The sequence below is a fragment of the Mizuhopecten yessoensis genome, unplaced genomic scaffold (genome assembly GCF_002113885.1).
Source record: "Mizuhopecten yessoensis strain PY_sf001 unplaced genomic scaffold, ASM211388v2 scaffold8365, whole genome shotgun sequence".
In the NCBI taxonomy this organism is placed as follows: Eukaryota; Metazoa; Mollusca; class Bivalvia; order Pectinida; family Pectinidae; genus Mizuhopecten; species Mizuhopecten yessoensis.
Window position 1 is genome coordinate 277,864 of NW_018407511.1, and position 17,569 is coordinate 295,432.

The 17,569-nt window shown below is 32.4% G+C and overlaps 1 protein-coding gene across 1 annotated transcript; it reads left to right on the forward strand.

Annotated features, from left to right (window-relative positions):
* The first annotated feature begins 8,762 nt into the window (after positions 1-8,762).
* Positions 8,763-15,358, forward strand: LOC110455717. Its single transcript, XM_021506029.1, has 2 exons — positions 8,763-9,355; positions 14,669-15,358. The coding sequence occupies exons 1-2, from the start codon at positions 9,075-9,077 to the stop codon at positions 14,784-14,786; spliced, it is 399 nt and encodes a 132-aa protein (XP_021361704.1). The 5' UTR covers positions 8,763-9,074; the 3' UTR covers positions 14,787-15,358.
* The last annotated feature ends 2,211 nt before the right edge of the window (positions 15,359-17,569 follow it).

The following is a 17,569-nucleotide window of genomic DNA, read 5'->3' on the forward strand; positions in this document are numbered from 1 at the left end:
CCCGCATCTGGCTTACACATACCAATAAGTATAGAAAAGAATTCAAACATTTCCATACTATTTTTGTCAAGCCGAATTTTTTTAAATATCTTATTTCAATAAAAATATTTGGCTAAGTTAGAACATGTGGTAAAAATTGTTTTGAAATAATGGTATTCAATAAATGTAATGTCTCATTTTCAGATTCGTAACAGACATTCACTTTTCTCTCAATTTAGTTAAAATATGCATTGAAACATAATTTAAAGGGAAAATCTTGAAGGCGATCTATTTTGTACCTAACTGCAAGTTGATATATTATCTTATTTTTCCTTTTTAATATATACCCTTTCAGAATAGCTGATGTTGTTTCAGTGAGGGAGAGTTGTTTCTACAACAAAGATAAAATGAACTGCAATATGTTACTAATTCAGAAATATCAACACCCCCTGACAGTGTAAAATGAGTTATCCTAACTATCTTTGTTATGAAGCATTTTGGAGAAGTTCTAATTTTTATATGCAAACATAATCAGTAAGATGTTGTGTTTATTTCAGACAGTTGCTGGACGAGCCATCTGCCCCGGGAGTTTTAATTACGAGAACAAACGAATGCTCAATGTCCATTTTCGTCTGCGTGGCCATTGTTGGGTTGTTTTCTACAAACATCTCGCAGACCCTGAAGGAGAAACTGCTTGCGGAAACAAACACTTTAGAATTTGGCGTTCCTCCCAATTGTCTCATTGAGAAATACTCACCCCAACGGTTTGATTATTAAATATGTGATTTTTGTGTCGGAGCGAGGAGACTGTACTTACTTTATTGACTTAGCTTTGTACAAATATCATCAGAAACTTGGGGAAATAAAAGCGAAGGCAACCCACCGTTTAAAGCAAAGGGCACATGCCATTTGCCAAGGAAACCGCTCAGTCTAAGCTAGACCCGAATTAATAAAAGGGAAAAAAGTTACAAAACATCTAAAAGGGAGAAAGATGTACGAATTTTGCACGAAGTGGCATTCAAAGCTATTTAATGATGGGCGCTATCCTCCCCGAAAACGTTCATGGATTTTGAGAGAAAAAAATATAACAGAATTGTTTTGGTCAACGTGAACTCTGACCATTCGTTCGGAATGGAAATACCGGACTCTGCTTTCCTTCTTGAGAATGGTTGACCAGTGACCCCGTAAAGAAGACCCGTTTAAACACGTCTTAAAAATCACTAGGCAGCTATCGATGTAAGTATTCTCAATTAAGCCTCTATTGGATCGTTTTTGACCCTTCATATATATTAGTATGAACTCATTTTTGGACATTCGATCCATTTTCATTGGTATACATTTATTTATGACATTAATTAAGTCAACATCACAAATATAAAGCACTCGCATTTATTTATTTATTTATTTTGTTTCTTTACATCTATTTTGCTTTGGAAATAGTTCTATAAAATGTTAATAGTGTTGCTTTGTCTAACACGGTATATCAATGGTAATTATATAACTCATGCATTCAAACGCTGATCTTTAAGAGTTGGCATAAACAAATAGTTTGTTTTGGAATGTAATATTTTCAAGTTGATGCACATTGTTGTTACTGAAGAAGAGATGAAATATAATGCAATTTCAAAGTGACGGTTGTAATAAAATACATGGAATCTTCACTGAAAGTATTAATAACGGAAATAATCATTATTTTTTGCATTGACTTAATCTGTAAAGTCCTAATGAAATATAAATAAATGACGGCTCTTGCACTTACTTTTAACTGTATCAATTTTTGTCGTAAAAAAACCATCATTATTATTTTTTATGTCTAAATATCAAACAAATAACGACGTATTTATATTGTTTTTCTTTCAAGACGTAGCATTAATATTTAAAATGGCATATACATTGTTCAATTCGGAGAGTATTTAAACTGAAATTATACTTTATTTAGGAAAGTGTCTTGGGTCACTATAAATGTACCTGTAAAGTAAATTTCCCATGCAAAAAAAAAGAAAAAGAGAAATGAGCTGTCAAATACACACGCATTTTTGTATTTTTGAAATATATTTACATGCATTCAAAATGTATAAACAATCTTACATATATAAAAACTAGTCGAATCAACATTTACGATTACCATAAGTTTTATTTATACCGAATTACACCTGGAATCAGATGTTATTTGACATTTTTAGTATTTTTATCTCTTTATTATATGAGTGAAGTGTCCGTGTTATGCCATATATAATATTCAAGAAATTCTCTATAAAGTTCAGAGATTCCTTGACCAACTGGTGATTTATTATTTATAAAATTATATAACCATTCCATAGCTTTTCACTTTCAAAATACCTGTCGGTAATAAATTAAGCATTTGGAAATTCAATACTGTAAATTGCTTTTAAGCGCTTTTAAATTATATTTAATTAATACGATATTGTTCGGTTCGTATTTGGGTGGGAAAGAGTAGCCTTCAACCTCAAGCTCTCCGCTTATAACTCCGTACCGGGTAGGGACCTTTCATTAGATCTTAACCACTTAATAGATTTCGTATTCGGCTCACACACAAAAAAGTGTAAGACAGACAACATTATTTTAATCACTTTTTGTATCCTTAAAAAATATTGAAAACGAATATTTATCATAAACGATTCACATCCTTGTTTTATAGCTATGTTTTTTTATTTTCTACAATAAACTTACAAAGAATAGTTATAATAAACGTTGAACATAGTTCCACACATTTTCATATGCTAAAATGTCAATAAATGTAATCTTATGACAATTTTAATAAGAGATTGTAATAAACTTAAGTTAAGCGGCCTATCTAAAAGACCGTGGCGATGATATGCAGTTACCGATAGAAATTGGTTGCTGCTAAGCAGAAGTTACAACAGATGACCGATTCATATGAGCTGTTCTTTTTATGAAGAACAATTACACAGAATTAATTTTGTTATACCCCTAAGGCGATGTTTTCCTCGCATCGCGACAACTTCCGACATAACACGCTTTAATTGTGAGACTATCGCTACAGGCATTTTGTTAAATGAAGACACGTTTTGCAAGCAGATTAAGTGTTACTGGAGATTTAATATGTCTAAATTTAATTCGGCTGCTAAACGGAAGAAAAGAAAGATGAGAAAACGAACGTTTAGTCGTATACTATTGTATAAATCGACGAAGATGTAGTTTAATGATCTGATAAGCATTGGCGATCAGTACCGATGAATATATTCCGTTTTTGACACAAAAGATATAATTGTATGTAATTTGAATTAAATTGCATTTAATGTTGCATTAAAATCTACTTTATCACAACAATTTCTTCATTGATTAAAGTTTTTAAAACCAATCTCAATAATTCGTATAATTATGACTTGAATATTAAGCATTATAATGATACGAGATCTTTATATTATATAAGTACAATTGCTTTGCATTTTAATAGTATGATGATCATGTATTCTATGATAATTATTATGTTACATAAGTATGATTATTATGTATAATTACAGAATAATTGAAATATTATAAATATGTCAATACTACACATAATAGCTAGAACACATATTATTGGCATGTATTTTATCTATGCTTTTTTTTATTTGATTTTAGTCAATGCGCAGGGTTTCAAGTTATGTAATTAAATAGCTGTATAGATAATATAAGGTTGAAAAGAATGTTAATTGCTGAACCAAAAAAGCATTAATAATCAATCGTATTTATATTGAGTATAGTGTTTCAATGGGTGTTGTGCCGTCAAACTGAATTTATTGATTCGGAATTAAAGGTTTGAATTATTGAAGTAAAGATTGTGCATCCGTGCAGGTGTGTCATGCATGCTATCAATATCGTTATCAAACGCACGTGCCATTTATCTGAGATATGTGTTTGCAGTCGTTGATAGACATATACTGACCCGCTCTAATCCTACAGTTTAAACTTTCCCAAATACTACTCAAAATGTCTGCAACACTACATAGCGACAAGATTGATTATATCCGCATCAAACGTACCCACTGAGCGCACTTTCCCTTTTTACCTGGTATTACCTATGTACAGTATGTTGTTTTATAGTGCTGACGTCATCACATCTCTGCCAGGTGTAGATACTTCACCTTTGATCTGCCGATATATTTTAGTCTGGATTTTTGTTTAGGAGATGTACGGGTCTGCGCCACAAATTGAAATATAGTAAGAACTGTTTCATTCTTAAAAAACTTCACTAAGAAAATACGAAAAAAATAGCTACTGCTAAAAACTCAAATATTTAGAAATCAGTTAGTAAATATTTCACAATGCTCATTCCCATCTCAGTGTAAATTCATTTTTGGCATGCTGTATCTAGTACCAAATTTTAAAAAAGTGCAGTCACGTGTGTGCGCTTTACATTTATTTTTTTTAGAGCGAACAACACAGACATTATAATATCCTTGGTAAATCCTAAATTCGGAAAAGCGAGACCTAAATAATGTTATATTTTGCAGTGTCCTAGACAATAGAAATACCGCCTCACAGTCAAACCTGTCATATTAGACAATTTTAAAATAATGATTTTAAACTGTTAAATATAAGACTTGTTATCTTAGTCTAAGGCATTTTGATGAATTGATTAAAAGTTACTTTGTATTGAAAGAGGGCACAGTCAGACCAAAAATTATCGTGAGCCCTTAAAAGAAATTAACTAAAATATTTCACTGAAGAGTTCACGGTTTGCATGTTTAGAGATGTTTCACTTCAGAACGTAAAACATCAATTTAAATATCGTTGTTGTTCTGCGTTATCATAAAAGTGTACCAACACAACTAAATATCCATTTTTGATATTACTGAAAATCCACATGAACACCAAGTCTCGTCGATTTAACAAATCATTATTCAGTCAAGTCACGAAGACATATTTATGTGATCTTCAGATAAAAAAATATATATTTCAGAAAAGAGATATATCTCATACGTAGAAAATCAACATAGAAGTAAATTTTTGCTTTAACATCGCCAGAAGATCATGTTAAAAAAACGTTGAGGTTGAAATTGGTGTCTGTTACTTAACATCCGACAGCATTACATGTATTTAATGACTAAATTATCTTGAATGATTCGTTTGGGTTTCCTGCTGAACAGTTGACATTAAAAAAATTACATTACAAAAAGTACAAGAGCACAAAGTACATTTTGTAATTAGATGGTCATGAAAGAATTATGCTTAGCTTATCTATATCTATTTAATCTAGTTGAAAGATTGATTTGAAAAATATATTTTTTTGTAAAATTTGCAACAACTTAATGATTTTGATATTTATGTTATTCTGATAAACCAATATACATATGACATAATGTTATTATAACATCATTTATTAAACACAAACAACGAACAAGTGCAAGTTAAACTTTTTACGAATAAAACTATTTTGAAGTAGTTTCAACATTTAATGAATGCCAAGTTTGTTTTGAACAGAAACAGTAATTTTATTTCAAAAACGTGTTTCCTTTGTCGGGCAAAGAGTGCAAATGACTGATGAATCTTATTCCTTATTTCAACATTAAAATATGTTTCAGTTTTTTCACTTTTGTTCTAAGTAGAAACTATGTATATTTGCTCCCTCCAACTACACACATTGTATTTCCTATAGGTAGAATTAGACTTTGCCAGAAGCTATGTTTCTGTGAGTGGGGTATACTGATTACATCACGATCTTTAGTATGTCCGATGCCATTGCTAACGAGTGTTTACTCAGTAGAGGGCGATTGAAGGCGAATGCTTCTGATACCGGCCATGAAAAGCCTTCGTTTCAGCTGTATACTGGGGGTACCATACCCTATTGTCTACATAACGTTGGTCGATCTTTGAAGGCTTCGTGAGGTCTCAACTGTTCTGGTGAGAAAATAGTCACAATATTCATATGCGTCTAAATGTACCTAAACACACATTCATGTCTATTTCCCGTTTTTGGCGAGTCTCATTGCTTTGTTTGTTTGTCCGTATTAGCTGATGTTTGCTTAGGAATGACCGATGTTTGTTAACTTCTAGAAGTAAATTTCGGATGAATGCCTGTTGCCTTTCTCAGCCCTCTAACACCATTTCCTTTCGCCATACCAATTAAGCTCACATCAGCTTGTGTCAACACATCCTAATTAGGCTATATGTACCAAATTCTTCTACTGATGTTTAAACAAGCATCTCTTACTTACGGCAGTACATGGATTGGTTAATAGCGTCAAACAAAGCTGGCCACACGATGACCACAAGGACAAACAGGACGTGAACAGGTGACATCAAACGAAATTACATAACCAACAGACCTTTCATGTTTTAAATATAAATTTGATGGACTGATTCTAAATCTATTTATTTTTTAGATAAATTTGTTATTCTCACAATGAAATAAACATATAACACTTGTTATTTTCAACATATCGAATTAAATGACATTCCATATTTTTGTGCGATACATTAACATTCTATTACTTTCATTATACAATCGGATTAATGCTACGATGTTAGTTATTATATTTATGCAACGAGCGAGTAAAACACAGGTTGCATAAAATATTTAAAACAAATTTCATCATTTGATAATCTAGAAAATGCATTTAAATATGAATTGTTATATAATGATTATATAATCGTAATGAAAGTTTATTTTATACTCGGTTATCACATACAAATGACCAATAGCTACATAGGTAAATTTTATATATTGTAATGTTTTATTTTACATAATTTATCATCTATGCATAATATTATATTTTTAACATGAAATTAAATAATTTCATGGACCATAGTATTTCATGTACTATATCTAAGTCTAACATTTAAAATGTATGTCGCTTTCGAAAGGAAAAAAAGTCTAACTAAATATATCTAATTGTCGACGATCACACCCTATAATGACGAAGCTAATTTATACAATGACTGTCTAGCGCGTGCAGGACAACATGTTAACCGAGCTCATTAGAGCCAGTCTATAACATGATTCGTACCTAGGGGGCGCCTCTATCGGAGGGTCGACCGCCAGGTCACTTTAATTCCATCAGATGACGTTAGATGATTATTGTCTGGTAGTGTGACGATCCTAGTATGATTAGATGATTAGGGTTTCGTCTGATATAACGCCAACTCAGAGGTGATTATGGTCTAAGTGACAGATTATCTGTCAGCTTGATACAAAGTAAGCCGATATGACCAGCCAAACTAGCTTTCAAAAATACATAACTGAAAATTAGAACTTAAAAGAATAAGCAGGGCCAATTGAATTAATATCCTAGAAATTAAATTACAAACCAAAAATACATCAACCAGTATATTGTTTCCGGATTAAGCGTTTTGAAATTATGCTAACCAAAAGTATCGCGTCTGTTTCTTCCCGGAAAGGACGATGTTTCAAACAAGATGATATGCTCGCTCTGATAGTGTTTATACTGTTATGTGATAATGAAATGGACAAAAGCATGCAATGTTCTGATCACAAAACTCTAAACATGCAATTTCTGGTCGAAACGTCAATAAAGAAATTGGTTTCTCTTATAATTACGCCCGTTGCAATATTTTTTATAAATAATCGCCTCAAAATTAACTTCGCCAGCATTAATATGTATTATTATTTTCCAGTATAAATTGTGATTCAATATTCGATATATATATAAATATAAATCAGTTCTTTAGGTAAATAAAATAAAAACTTGGTTTAAAAAACATGCAGTACTGTTAATGTTAAATATCTTTGAAGCTACTCCAAACACGTAAACAGTTTATGGTTAGACTAAAGTGTAAAAACACGTTAACATTTAATTGTTAGATCGCGTTATACGAAGGCATATTGAAACACGTATACATTCAATGATTAGACTGAGTTAACTAAAGCGTAAAAACACGTTAACAGTTAATGACTAGACTGAGTTAACTAAAGCGTAAAAACACGTGAACAGTTAATGGTTAGAACGCGTTATATGAAGGCATATTGAAACACGTATACATTCAATGCTTAGACTGAGTTAATTTAAGTACATAGACATGTTAACATTCGTGGTTAGACGGAGTGCCAGTAAGGTATATAGAAACACGTTAACATTTATTGTTAGACTCCGTTACACGAAGGTTTATGGAAACACAATACCATTAAATGGTTAGACTGCGTTTCACGAAGACAGTGTAACGTTAACATTTAATTGTTAGATTGCATCACACGAAATGAAATATAAGCGCGTTAACGTTTAACTGCTGAAATAGGCTTCGCGAACGAAATTCGAGCAGTTATTATATTTTCTTTCTGGCTGTAGTACATATGGTTGATTTTGAATGCAACAGTGTGATTTGTTAAGAAAACAAAGGATGTTTTGTGTATAAGTTTTGAAGTACACATAAACTGTCAATTTAATTATGTTATTTTTAGTCGTAGAATGTTTATTATTAAAAAATGCAGAAATGTTTATACAAACTGTTTGTTTGTTGATGACAATAGCATACTAAAGGGATTGTTGTCATTTGAAATTCATACCATGGATTTAAACATTGCTGCAATGAGTATGTATTTTCAGGCGATTCTTAGAAATACTATTGTCTTACATATTCGTATACATGAAATAGCTTATTCTCTATTGCTACAGTTCTCATTGACTAGGATTACGTTGAAGCAACGCTACATTCCTATCTAGATCTCTGTAGTGAGGTTGTCATATAGAAACAGTCCTTAACCTTCTAGTAATACGACATTGTTACATTTATCTTTCAAATGTAAACTTGTAAATAAATCGATGTGATAAATTAATGTTATATTTGCCTTACAAGCTGTTGAAATTTGGTAAACACAAATGAAGAGAGCCCATGTACATAGCTGCAGATATTTACTCTACTGTACACAAAGTGCTTTACCTACGTCGTTTGTCGCGTAAGCTGTGTCTACACCCCCGAACCATAAAATCCTCATCGCCAGTCGGAGAGTGTATGAATGAACTTGACTCTTACAGGCGATACTTTAATCATTGTCAATATTATTTCTGTGATAAAACTGTTGATTGTCTATATTTATATTTCAGATTCAGCTATCGTAGATTACGATTCATAAAACGGATGAAAAGTCGCTAACGCCGTCACTTTATCTGGGAATGGAGAGGGATCAAGTCCGACGGAAAAGGAAAGGAACACAACTTAAGAAGAAAATGCAACAACTCGAAAGTAATAAGAATAATTCAAATGGTGATTTATCTGGACAGAGGACAGATGTGAAAGTGTTACTTGTGTATGTGTATGATAGACCCGATGGTTTCACACGTCTTCCAGTGACGTCATCAGTGACCGGAAACTATTCAGTGACAGTGAACTCCGAACAATCTGGATTAACGGAAATATTCATATACGGAAAAAGAACCTTGAAAATAATCAAATGGTAATACAAATTCCAATCACAGCGTGTCATTTTTTAGTATGAATTTCTTGATTCATATTTCCTGGGTTATTTTTTTTTATTAAACGGAACATGTAATTTGATCATACTTTGTACACATATGAAAAAAAGTAAACAGATTAAGAAAATATATTCCTAAAATTTCTGTTCCTTCTACAATGTTGCTTTCAAAGAATGTTTCTGCTTTCCCTTTGTTCAAGGTTCTTGGTGCTGTCCTTTACTGTAATACACTTTTAGTATTTTCACTCTCTCTCTTCTGTACAGTCTGTATTTTAATGGGTTTTTTATTTTATTTCAGCCAGGCGTTTATATCTGTTAAGTTAATACACGCTGTCTGGTTTACCTTTAATGCCTTATAAAAAAGATAAACATCGGGGCCAAAACGTATATTAAATTCTTAGTACAAAACTTCATCTGTGCTTGTATTCTGTTTTTTTTTTAAACATTATGTTTATTCCGTATAAATTAATAATGATATAAAAACGTGATATGCATAATTACTTAAACATAAATATGGATATGCATAAATATTTCACATTTTGATTTGGTAATGTTCCTCTCTCTCTCTCTCTCTCTCTCTCTCTCTCTCTCTCTCTCTCTCTCTCTCTCTCTCTCTCTCTCTCTCTCTCTCTCTCTCTCTCTCTCTCTCTCTCTCTCTCTCTCTCTCTCTCTCTCTCTCTCTCTCTCTCTCTCTCTCTCTCTCTCTCTCTCTCTCTCTCTCTCTCTCTCTCTCTCTCTCTCTCTCTCTCTCTCTCTCTCTCTCTCTCTCTCTCTCTCTCTCTCTCTCTCTCTCTCTCTCTCTCTCTCTCTCTCTCTCTCTCTCTCTCTCTCTCTCTCTCTCTCTCTCTCTCTCTCTCTCTCTCTCTCTCTCTCTCTCTCTCTCTCTCTCTCTCTCTCTCTCTCTCTCTCTCTCTCTCTCTCTCTCTCTCTCTCTCTCTCTCTCTCTCTCTCTCTCTCTCTCTCTCTCTCTCTCTCTCTCTCTCTCTCTCTCTCTCTCTCTCTCTCTCTCTCTCTCTCTCTCTCTCTCTCTCTCTCTCTCTCTCTCTCTCTCTCTCTCTCTCTCTCTCTCTCTCTCTCTCTCTCTCTCTCTCTCTCTCTCTCTCTCTCTCTCTCTCTCTCTCTCTCTCTCTCTCTCTCTCTCTCTCTCTCTCTCTCTCTCTCTCTCTCTCTCTCTCTCTCTCTCTCTCTCTCTCTTCCTCAACTTGTTATATCATGTTTACTTAATAGACGCCATTTTTTGTATAATGGTTGATTTTTCTGTTTATTTTGTTTTGATGTCTCCTTAGTACTAATTGTTGTCTCCTCGGTGCTGGTTGTTGTCTTATCATTGTTTTGGTGTCTCATCGCTTCCTTTTTTCTTTTGTGTTCATAATATTGTTTTTCTGTGTCTCTGTGGTGTTTTGTTTTTCTATTTTATTGACCGATTTCCTGTAAAAATAGTTCAAACTAATAAATTGTCGTTGACCTTTTGTTGATATAGTTAAAATAAGTTGTTGTTGACCTTTTGTTGATATAGTTAATATAAGTTGTTGTCATTGGACTTTCACTCATATCAATTGTTATTAGACTTAAATTGTTTTTTAGGTTTTCGATACTGTTGGGAAAAAAATCAATTCACATTCACTTTAAAGAAAATAATATATATCAACAATGAAGAAATATCAAAACTTTTATTTTTATCAGAAATATTTTATTTATATTAAAATTTCTTATATTATAAAGGCCGTATCAAGTCTGAACAATATTACAAATGACGTTCAAATGCCAACACATAAATTATGACTTACATTTGAACTATGAATTTAGTATCAAATGAAGATAAATGAATATAATATGTAATTTATACTTTTATAGTTTGAGCTAACATTCGTTTTACAAGACACAATGACAAGATTAAATCACTTTATAGTCACACAAAATTCCATGTAAGACATTATTGATATCTCAAATAAATATTAAATACTGACTATACAAATCTCCAACATCAACATTGCTATAATCGGAACACTGACCTTGGCAATTTCAAACGAAAACGTATCATTAATGTCTTTGAAATATATTTCCATAGAACAAGGAATACACTTATGTTACCCCTTTAAATGGTTTGTGTTTTAGAAATAAATTACATTTGAAAAAAAATGAATTTTATTTCTAGTTTTATTGATAATAAAGTGATTTCATGTCATTGCGTGAGGGTTTTATTCTGGTAATCTCATTGAGCAAAAGGTTATTGTCCAGACAACCATAAAACCTCGCTTTAGAGGCCAACAATGAAGCATATATGTACGCACAATTAGTCCGGAGAGTAGATTGGAAAAGCAAAGGTCTGCTCATTTCATGTTTTTTGTTGAAAACTTCTTTTTAAAAAATGTCTTTAATGTATAGCCTCGCTTGGTCAGTGGGTCAAGTCTGAGTAGAACAGAGCTTGATGATTCTGTCGAAGTTTGTCTCGAGGTTATGTGGAAACAATACCAGTAACAATAAAAGAATAAATATATCCAAAGAAAAGTAAACAATGACACAGCAAGGAAATAGTTTTAAACTAGACAGACGTCTGAATTTGGAATAAGATGAACTGAAATCATACTGACAGAATTTCAAAACATGTCCAACTACACAGGGTTTTCTCTCAATCAAATAGTGGTTTATATAACGTTTAGGGGTATGCTAAATCAACATATGATTAAGCTAAACAAAGATCAACTTTATTTATTAGTTTGAAGTTAAAAAACCTGAAAATAAAACACACAAAAAACCGAAAATTAGATCATAGCTATCTACAGACTTTTCCCTCAAAATGAAGGAGTCATATAAATATTCTTCTCTTCATTTGCGTCTCATCGCATACATGTATTAACTTTAATACGAAAATTTGATAAATCAATTAAAAATATTTATTCTATAAAAGAAACAATATATAAATATGGTTTCCACAACAAAACGTGTTTGTTTGAGGAAGACTTCTTTCTGTAAAACAGGAAAGAATTGCTTCCGATTTATTTTCACGTCACTTAATGAAATGACGAATTCAACAATGATTTGCAAATTTGTGAGCCGTTCACATTCTATAATGTCCATAACAAGTTAGAGTATCCAACACAACTGGTTTGTTATAACAACATGGGAAAATATCAGGACGAAATTTTGATTTACTTTCTTTTGCTTGGTCTAATACATCAGGTGATACTGCATTTAGAACTTCTTAAATGAGGGATTTCCTCTCTAATGTTAATTTGTTCAGACAATAGTTGAATTTTGTTACTATTTAATTTGATTGATTTCGTACACTCACGTTTAAATTAGCATATTTCTTTTCACTTAATTTCAGTTTTTAATTCATATTAACAATGAAAAAGGTTAATAAAGATTTTTTATATAACAAACTGCTTTGAATAATTCAAACTGTTGTCATTTTAATAGCAATTTCGTAAATCCACAATAATACGATATCATTTAATAGCTATTCACGGTAAAATTAATAACCTGTCGTTGTCTTTAAAGTTAATGGATTAAAGATGAACAATTTCACAACTGGTGTCAATTTTATATTTAATGGGTGTAGCTATAGTAAGAAGGTTTCATGGAGATGTGACGTGTGATATTTAAAATAAAGGAAAGAAATCTGTATCAGTACCATATACATCTATGTGTACCCTCCTTGACAATATTATAACATTTATATTTATCTTTGTGTACAGACCATAACAATAATCCAACAGTTATATATACATCGGTTTCATTACCTTAACAACAATATAATACTTAAATAAATATGCATCCATGCACACCCACCATTACAATAATATAACAGTTATATATAAATCTATGCGTACCTATCATAACAATAATATAATATCTTTAGAAACATCTATATATACCTACCATTACAATTATATAACAATTATCTTCATTCTTGTATACCTATAGCTACCTTACACCATTACAACATCTATATATATAATACGAAAATTTGACAACCTAAACTTGTCCACACTGTTGGAATTACTTCTTTGCCCCATATATAAATATATATGTACATTGTACCTACCATTACAATTATATAACAATTATCTTCATTCGTGTATACCTATAGCTACATGTACCTTACAACAATACAACGTCTGTCTCCATTTTCGCGAACAACACAATACGTTACAACACTAATTTCTGCATTCATCTGTACCTCATTTTACAACAACATATCATGTTCCTTTGATGCATAATATGAAAATATGTTTTGTATTGCTATAAGTATAAATCCATTCAACGTATGTGTTGTATAACGCTGCCTTCATATATATATATACGTTACTCTCAAAAAAACAGGCTTGCTTCTATATTCCTGGTACAAAAGATCACAGATACAAATGATAGTTCAAAGACTATTTTACCTATACCATTCCGAATGCTTTTTGTGTTCCTAATCTGTATGTCTATACTCTTATTTTTGACTAATCGACTAACTTTGTTATAAATTATTATCATATAACAATTAAAGTTCCATATCAGTTTATTTAATGTTGTTATTATATCTTATTACAATCTGAGTTTAAAATGAGTAAACAAACAAAAACGTGTTTGATATTGCACTGTATTGATTTTATTCGTATTTGATAATTGCGATAAAGTTATTTGATCTGTTTTTGGAGTTAAATCGATATTTATTACCATAACTCAAATTAAGTTTTTTCCAGCATGTTTTAAAAATCACTATTTATTTATTTTGTAATTCACATATCAATTCTATTTGCCGTCCCTGTCGTGTGTACGGCAGAATGATTTTATAGCATGTTGTGTGTTGATTATGTAAACAGCTGTAAGTTTAAATTGATTCACGTGTATTATTTGCCTTAACATTACCGCTGTCTCCGTGCACTACTGTAAAAGAGCTCAGAATCTGTATTGGGGCGGTTTCAGCCTCGTTAGATTCTTTACTCGTCTCCCCAGGAGGATGGGATGATAATCCCCTAATAGTCCGGCCCCTACAATAGAATAAAAAGGCCCGTTAATGGGCCTGTTGTTGTCCCGTGGTCATGAGCGACCGCCGAATGACAATTGCGGGTTGCTATTAGTCTGTCAGTGACAGCTAACATATATAAATAGCCACGCCCGCCTGCTCGTCATCATCATACTCAAATCGATCTTGCTTCATCGTACTGTAGCCCTGGTTAACGGAATCGTCGCCAATTTAATCAACATGATATTATAACTATTACCATCAAAGCTCACCCAGCCGTGAATATTATCATTTGTAAAATGGAAGTAAAAATCATGTTAATTGTTGGTCCCTTTCAGGGTGAACTCAATTCTCCAGCTGGTCTCTGAGGAAAGAACTCGATCCACCGACTGCAATGCGGTCCCGTTGGACATGATTAAACATCATTTGATGATATTCTTCAAAGAGCACAAATAGATAATCAAGCACCTGCGAGTATGAATAACCAGCCAAAAATCATTTACGGGAACTCGTTAAGGTAAAATGTCAGTTGAAACAATAAGAGCAGTTTAGAGGCGTATTATTACTAGGACGGCACCATTTACCCTTTATGTTGAAATTGTCTTCGACATTTTAATTAAAAAAATAAACGAGTTTACGGTTCGATAAACCAAAGTTTTTTTGAACATTTTCCAATTTGCAGAACTAATATATATGCAGGAAAGATAGGTTTGTTAATTTGATATCTGAGACATCGAAGGTCAATATGCATTTGTAATTTACACCTGAAATAATCAACGTTTGATTTTACATGTAAATTACTTTATTGAATTGTATTGACAGCTCGTGTTTAACCTTTTCTGCCCACCTTCCCTTTTGTCGTCTCTACTCGCGAGAAATGACTTTGTGAACAATGGGTTGTTTTGTCCTGTAATATTGAAAACAAATATTGTTTAGAAAAAATGTTTTTAGATGATAAAATACATCTCTAAGGATATTATTACCTTGCAGTTTATTGACAAAAGTGTATGTAAGTGCCTGCTTATCGAATAAATCATAAGTATCTTATATTATTTGTTGTTGTTTATACATACAAATTGTTTAATTATACTTCAATGAATTCCATTAGATAATCACTGATAAAATTATTAATGACTAAAACGTATCAACTGCAATTTTATTTCGAATTTTTACAAACTATTTTAAAACGTTATCATGTCAATAATTGTTTTTAAAAAAGTTGTATCAAATAATAATAGACAAAGAAACGAAAGGATTGACAGTGTAATCTTGTACCGATTACTGTTAACATACATATTTTAGCGGTCATGCTATGTAAGCGTTTTTTGCACTTTAAATATTTCGCTTATTTATGACTGCTTTAACTAAATTATCCGTATATGGTTTCGTATTCGCATAAAGTGCAAACACACTAAATCGTTAATCTTTTAAAATTTCATAATACGCTAAAATTCAATTCCGTTACGATAAATAGTTTTCCATTAACGTAAGTTGATAAACATACAATACTACACTTGCAGTATATACATTTTAGAGTGACCAATGTAAACACGTCTGGAAACGGCATAACAGATAATGATGTTAGGAGCTAGTGTAGCATACTAACGTGTGTATGATCGGTATGAAACCTCAAGTAGATGTTGTTTATGCAGTTAATACTAGCATAAGGACTATTATTTGGATTCTTGTTGTTAGCATTGTAAGTACAACATTATACAAAGTCACTTAAACAACAGTAACAAAAACATCAGAAACAACAGATTACTAAGTCAACATAAGTCACCTTAACAAATATATTAAACAAATCAACACAAACATAAGTATACAATATTATCACAAACAACAGTAAACAAATTCACCACAACCAACAGTATACAAATTCACCACAAACAACAGTATACAAATTCCCCACAGACAACAGTATACAAATTCACCAGAAACAACAGTATACAATTTCACCGCAACCAACAGTATTCAAATTCACCACAAACAACGGTATCCAAATTCCCCACAAACAACAGTATACAAATTCCCCACAGACAACAGTATACAAATTCACCGCAAACAACAGTATACAAATTCACTACAAACAACAGTATACAAATTCACAACAAACAACAGTATACAAATTCACTACAAACAACAGTATACAAATTCCCCACAAACAACAGTATACAATTTCACCACAACCAACAGTATTCAAATTCACCACAAACAACGGTATCCAAATTCCCCACAAACAACAGTATACAATTTCACCACAACCAACAGTATTCAAATTCACCACAAACAACAGCATACAAATTCACCACAAACAACGGTATACAAATTCACCACAAACACCAGTATCCAAATTCACCGCAACCAACAGTACACAAATTCACCACAAACAACAGTATGCAAATTCACCACAAACAACAGCATACAAATTCACCACAAACAACAGCATACAAATTCACCACAAACAACAGAATACAAATTCACCACAAACAACAGTATACAAATTCACCACAAACAACAGTATACAATTTCACCGCAACCAACAGTATTCAAATTCACCACAAACAACAGTATACAAATTCACCACAAACAACAGTATACATATTCACCACAAACAACGGTATACAAATTCACCACAAACAACAGTATACAAATTCACCACAAACAAAATCATTTAAAAGCCGCCATAAACAACAATATACTACATCACTATAACCATTAATACACAGAGTCACCAAAACCGAGAGTACAATATGATAATAATTCGAGGTTCTTATATACCGCTTTATCACAACCTAGTTTGTAGGTCGTCTCACTAATTGTTATCCGTGGTTATAGGGCCTTTGTAACCAGCCAATATCTTTCTCAACTCCCTGGGGAGCATACACCCGGTGCTGCCATTTCGGCGCTCACAGCTAGCATTCAACAATTCTAGCACTGCCCAAGCACGTACTCATTTACAGCTGTGTAGACTAACAAGCGGAATAAAGCATCTTGCTTCAGGATACAACACAGTGCTGTGACGTGACTCGAACCCGCAACCCTTCAGTCACGAGCTCGGCGTCTTACCACTAGAATACATTTGTTTTGGCCAACGATATACAATTCCCTTAGATACAAGTACAACTAGACCTGACCCCAAATATAATCTCTATCACAGTATGATGCATTGTAAATATGTATAACAAAGGTATTGTTGTCTGTTATCAAACTCACCTACAGAGTTTTGTACTGATATG

Excerpts from the sequence above, each read along its gene's own strand:
- LOC110455717 (XM_021506029.1), top strand. The coding sequence starts at position 9,075 with ATGGAGAGGGATCAAGTCCGACGGAAAAGGAAAGGAACACAACTTAAG. Across the intron at positions 9,356-14,668 it reads ACCTTGAAAATAATCAAATG|GGTGAACTCAATTCTCCAGC; the intron begins GTAATACAAATT and ends GGTCCCTTTCAG.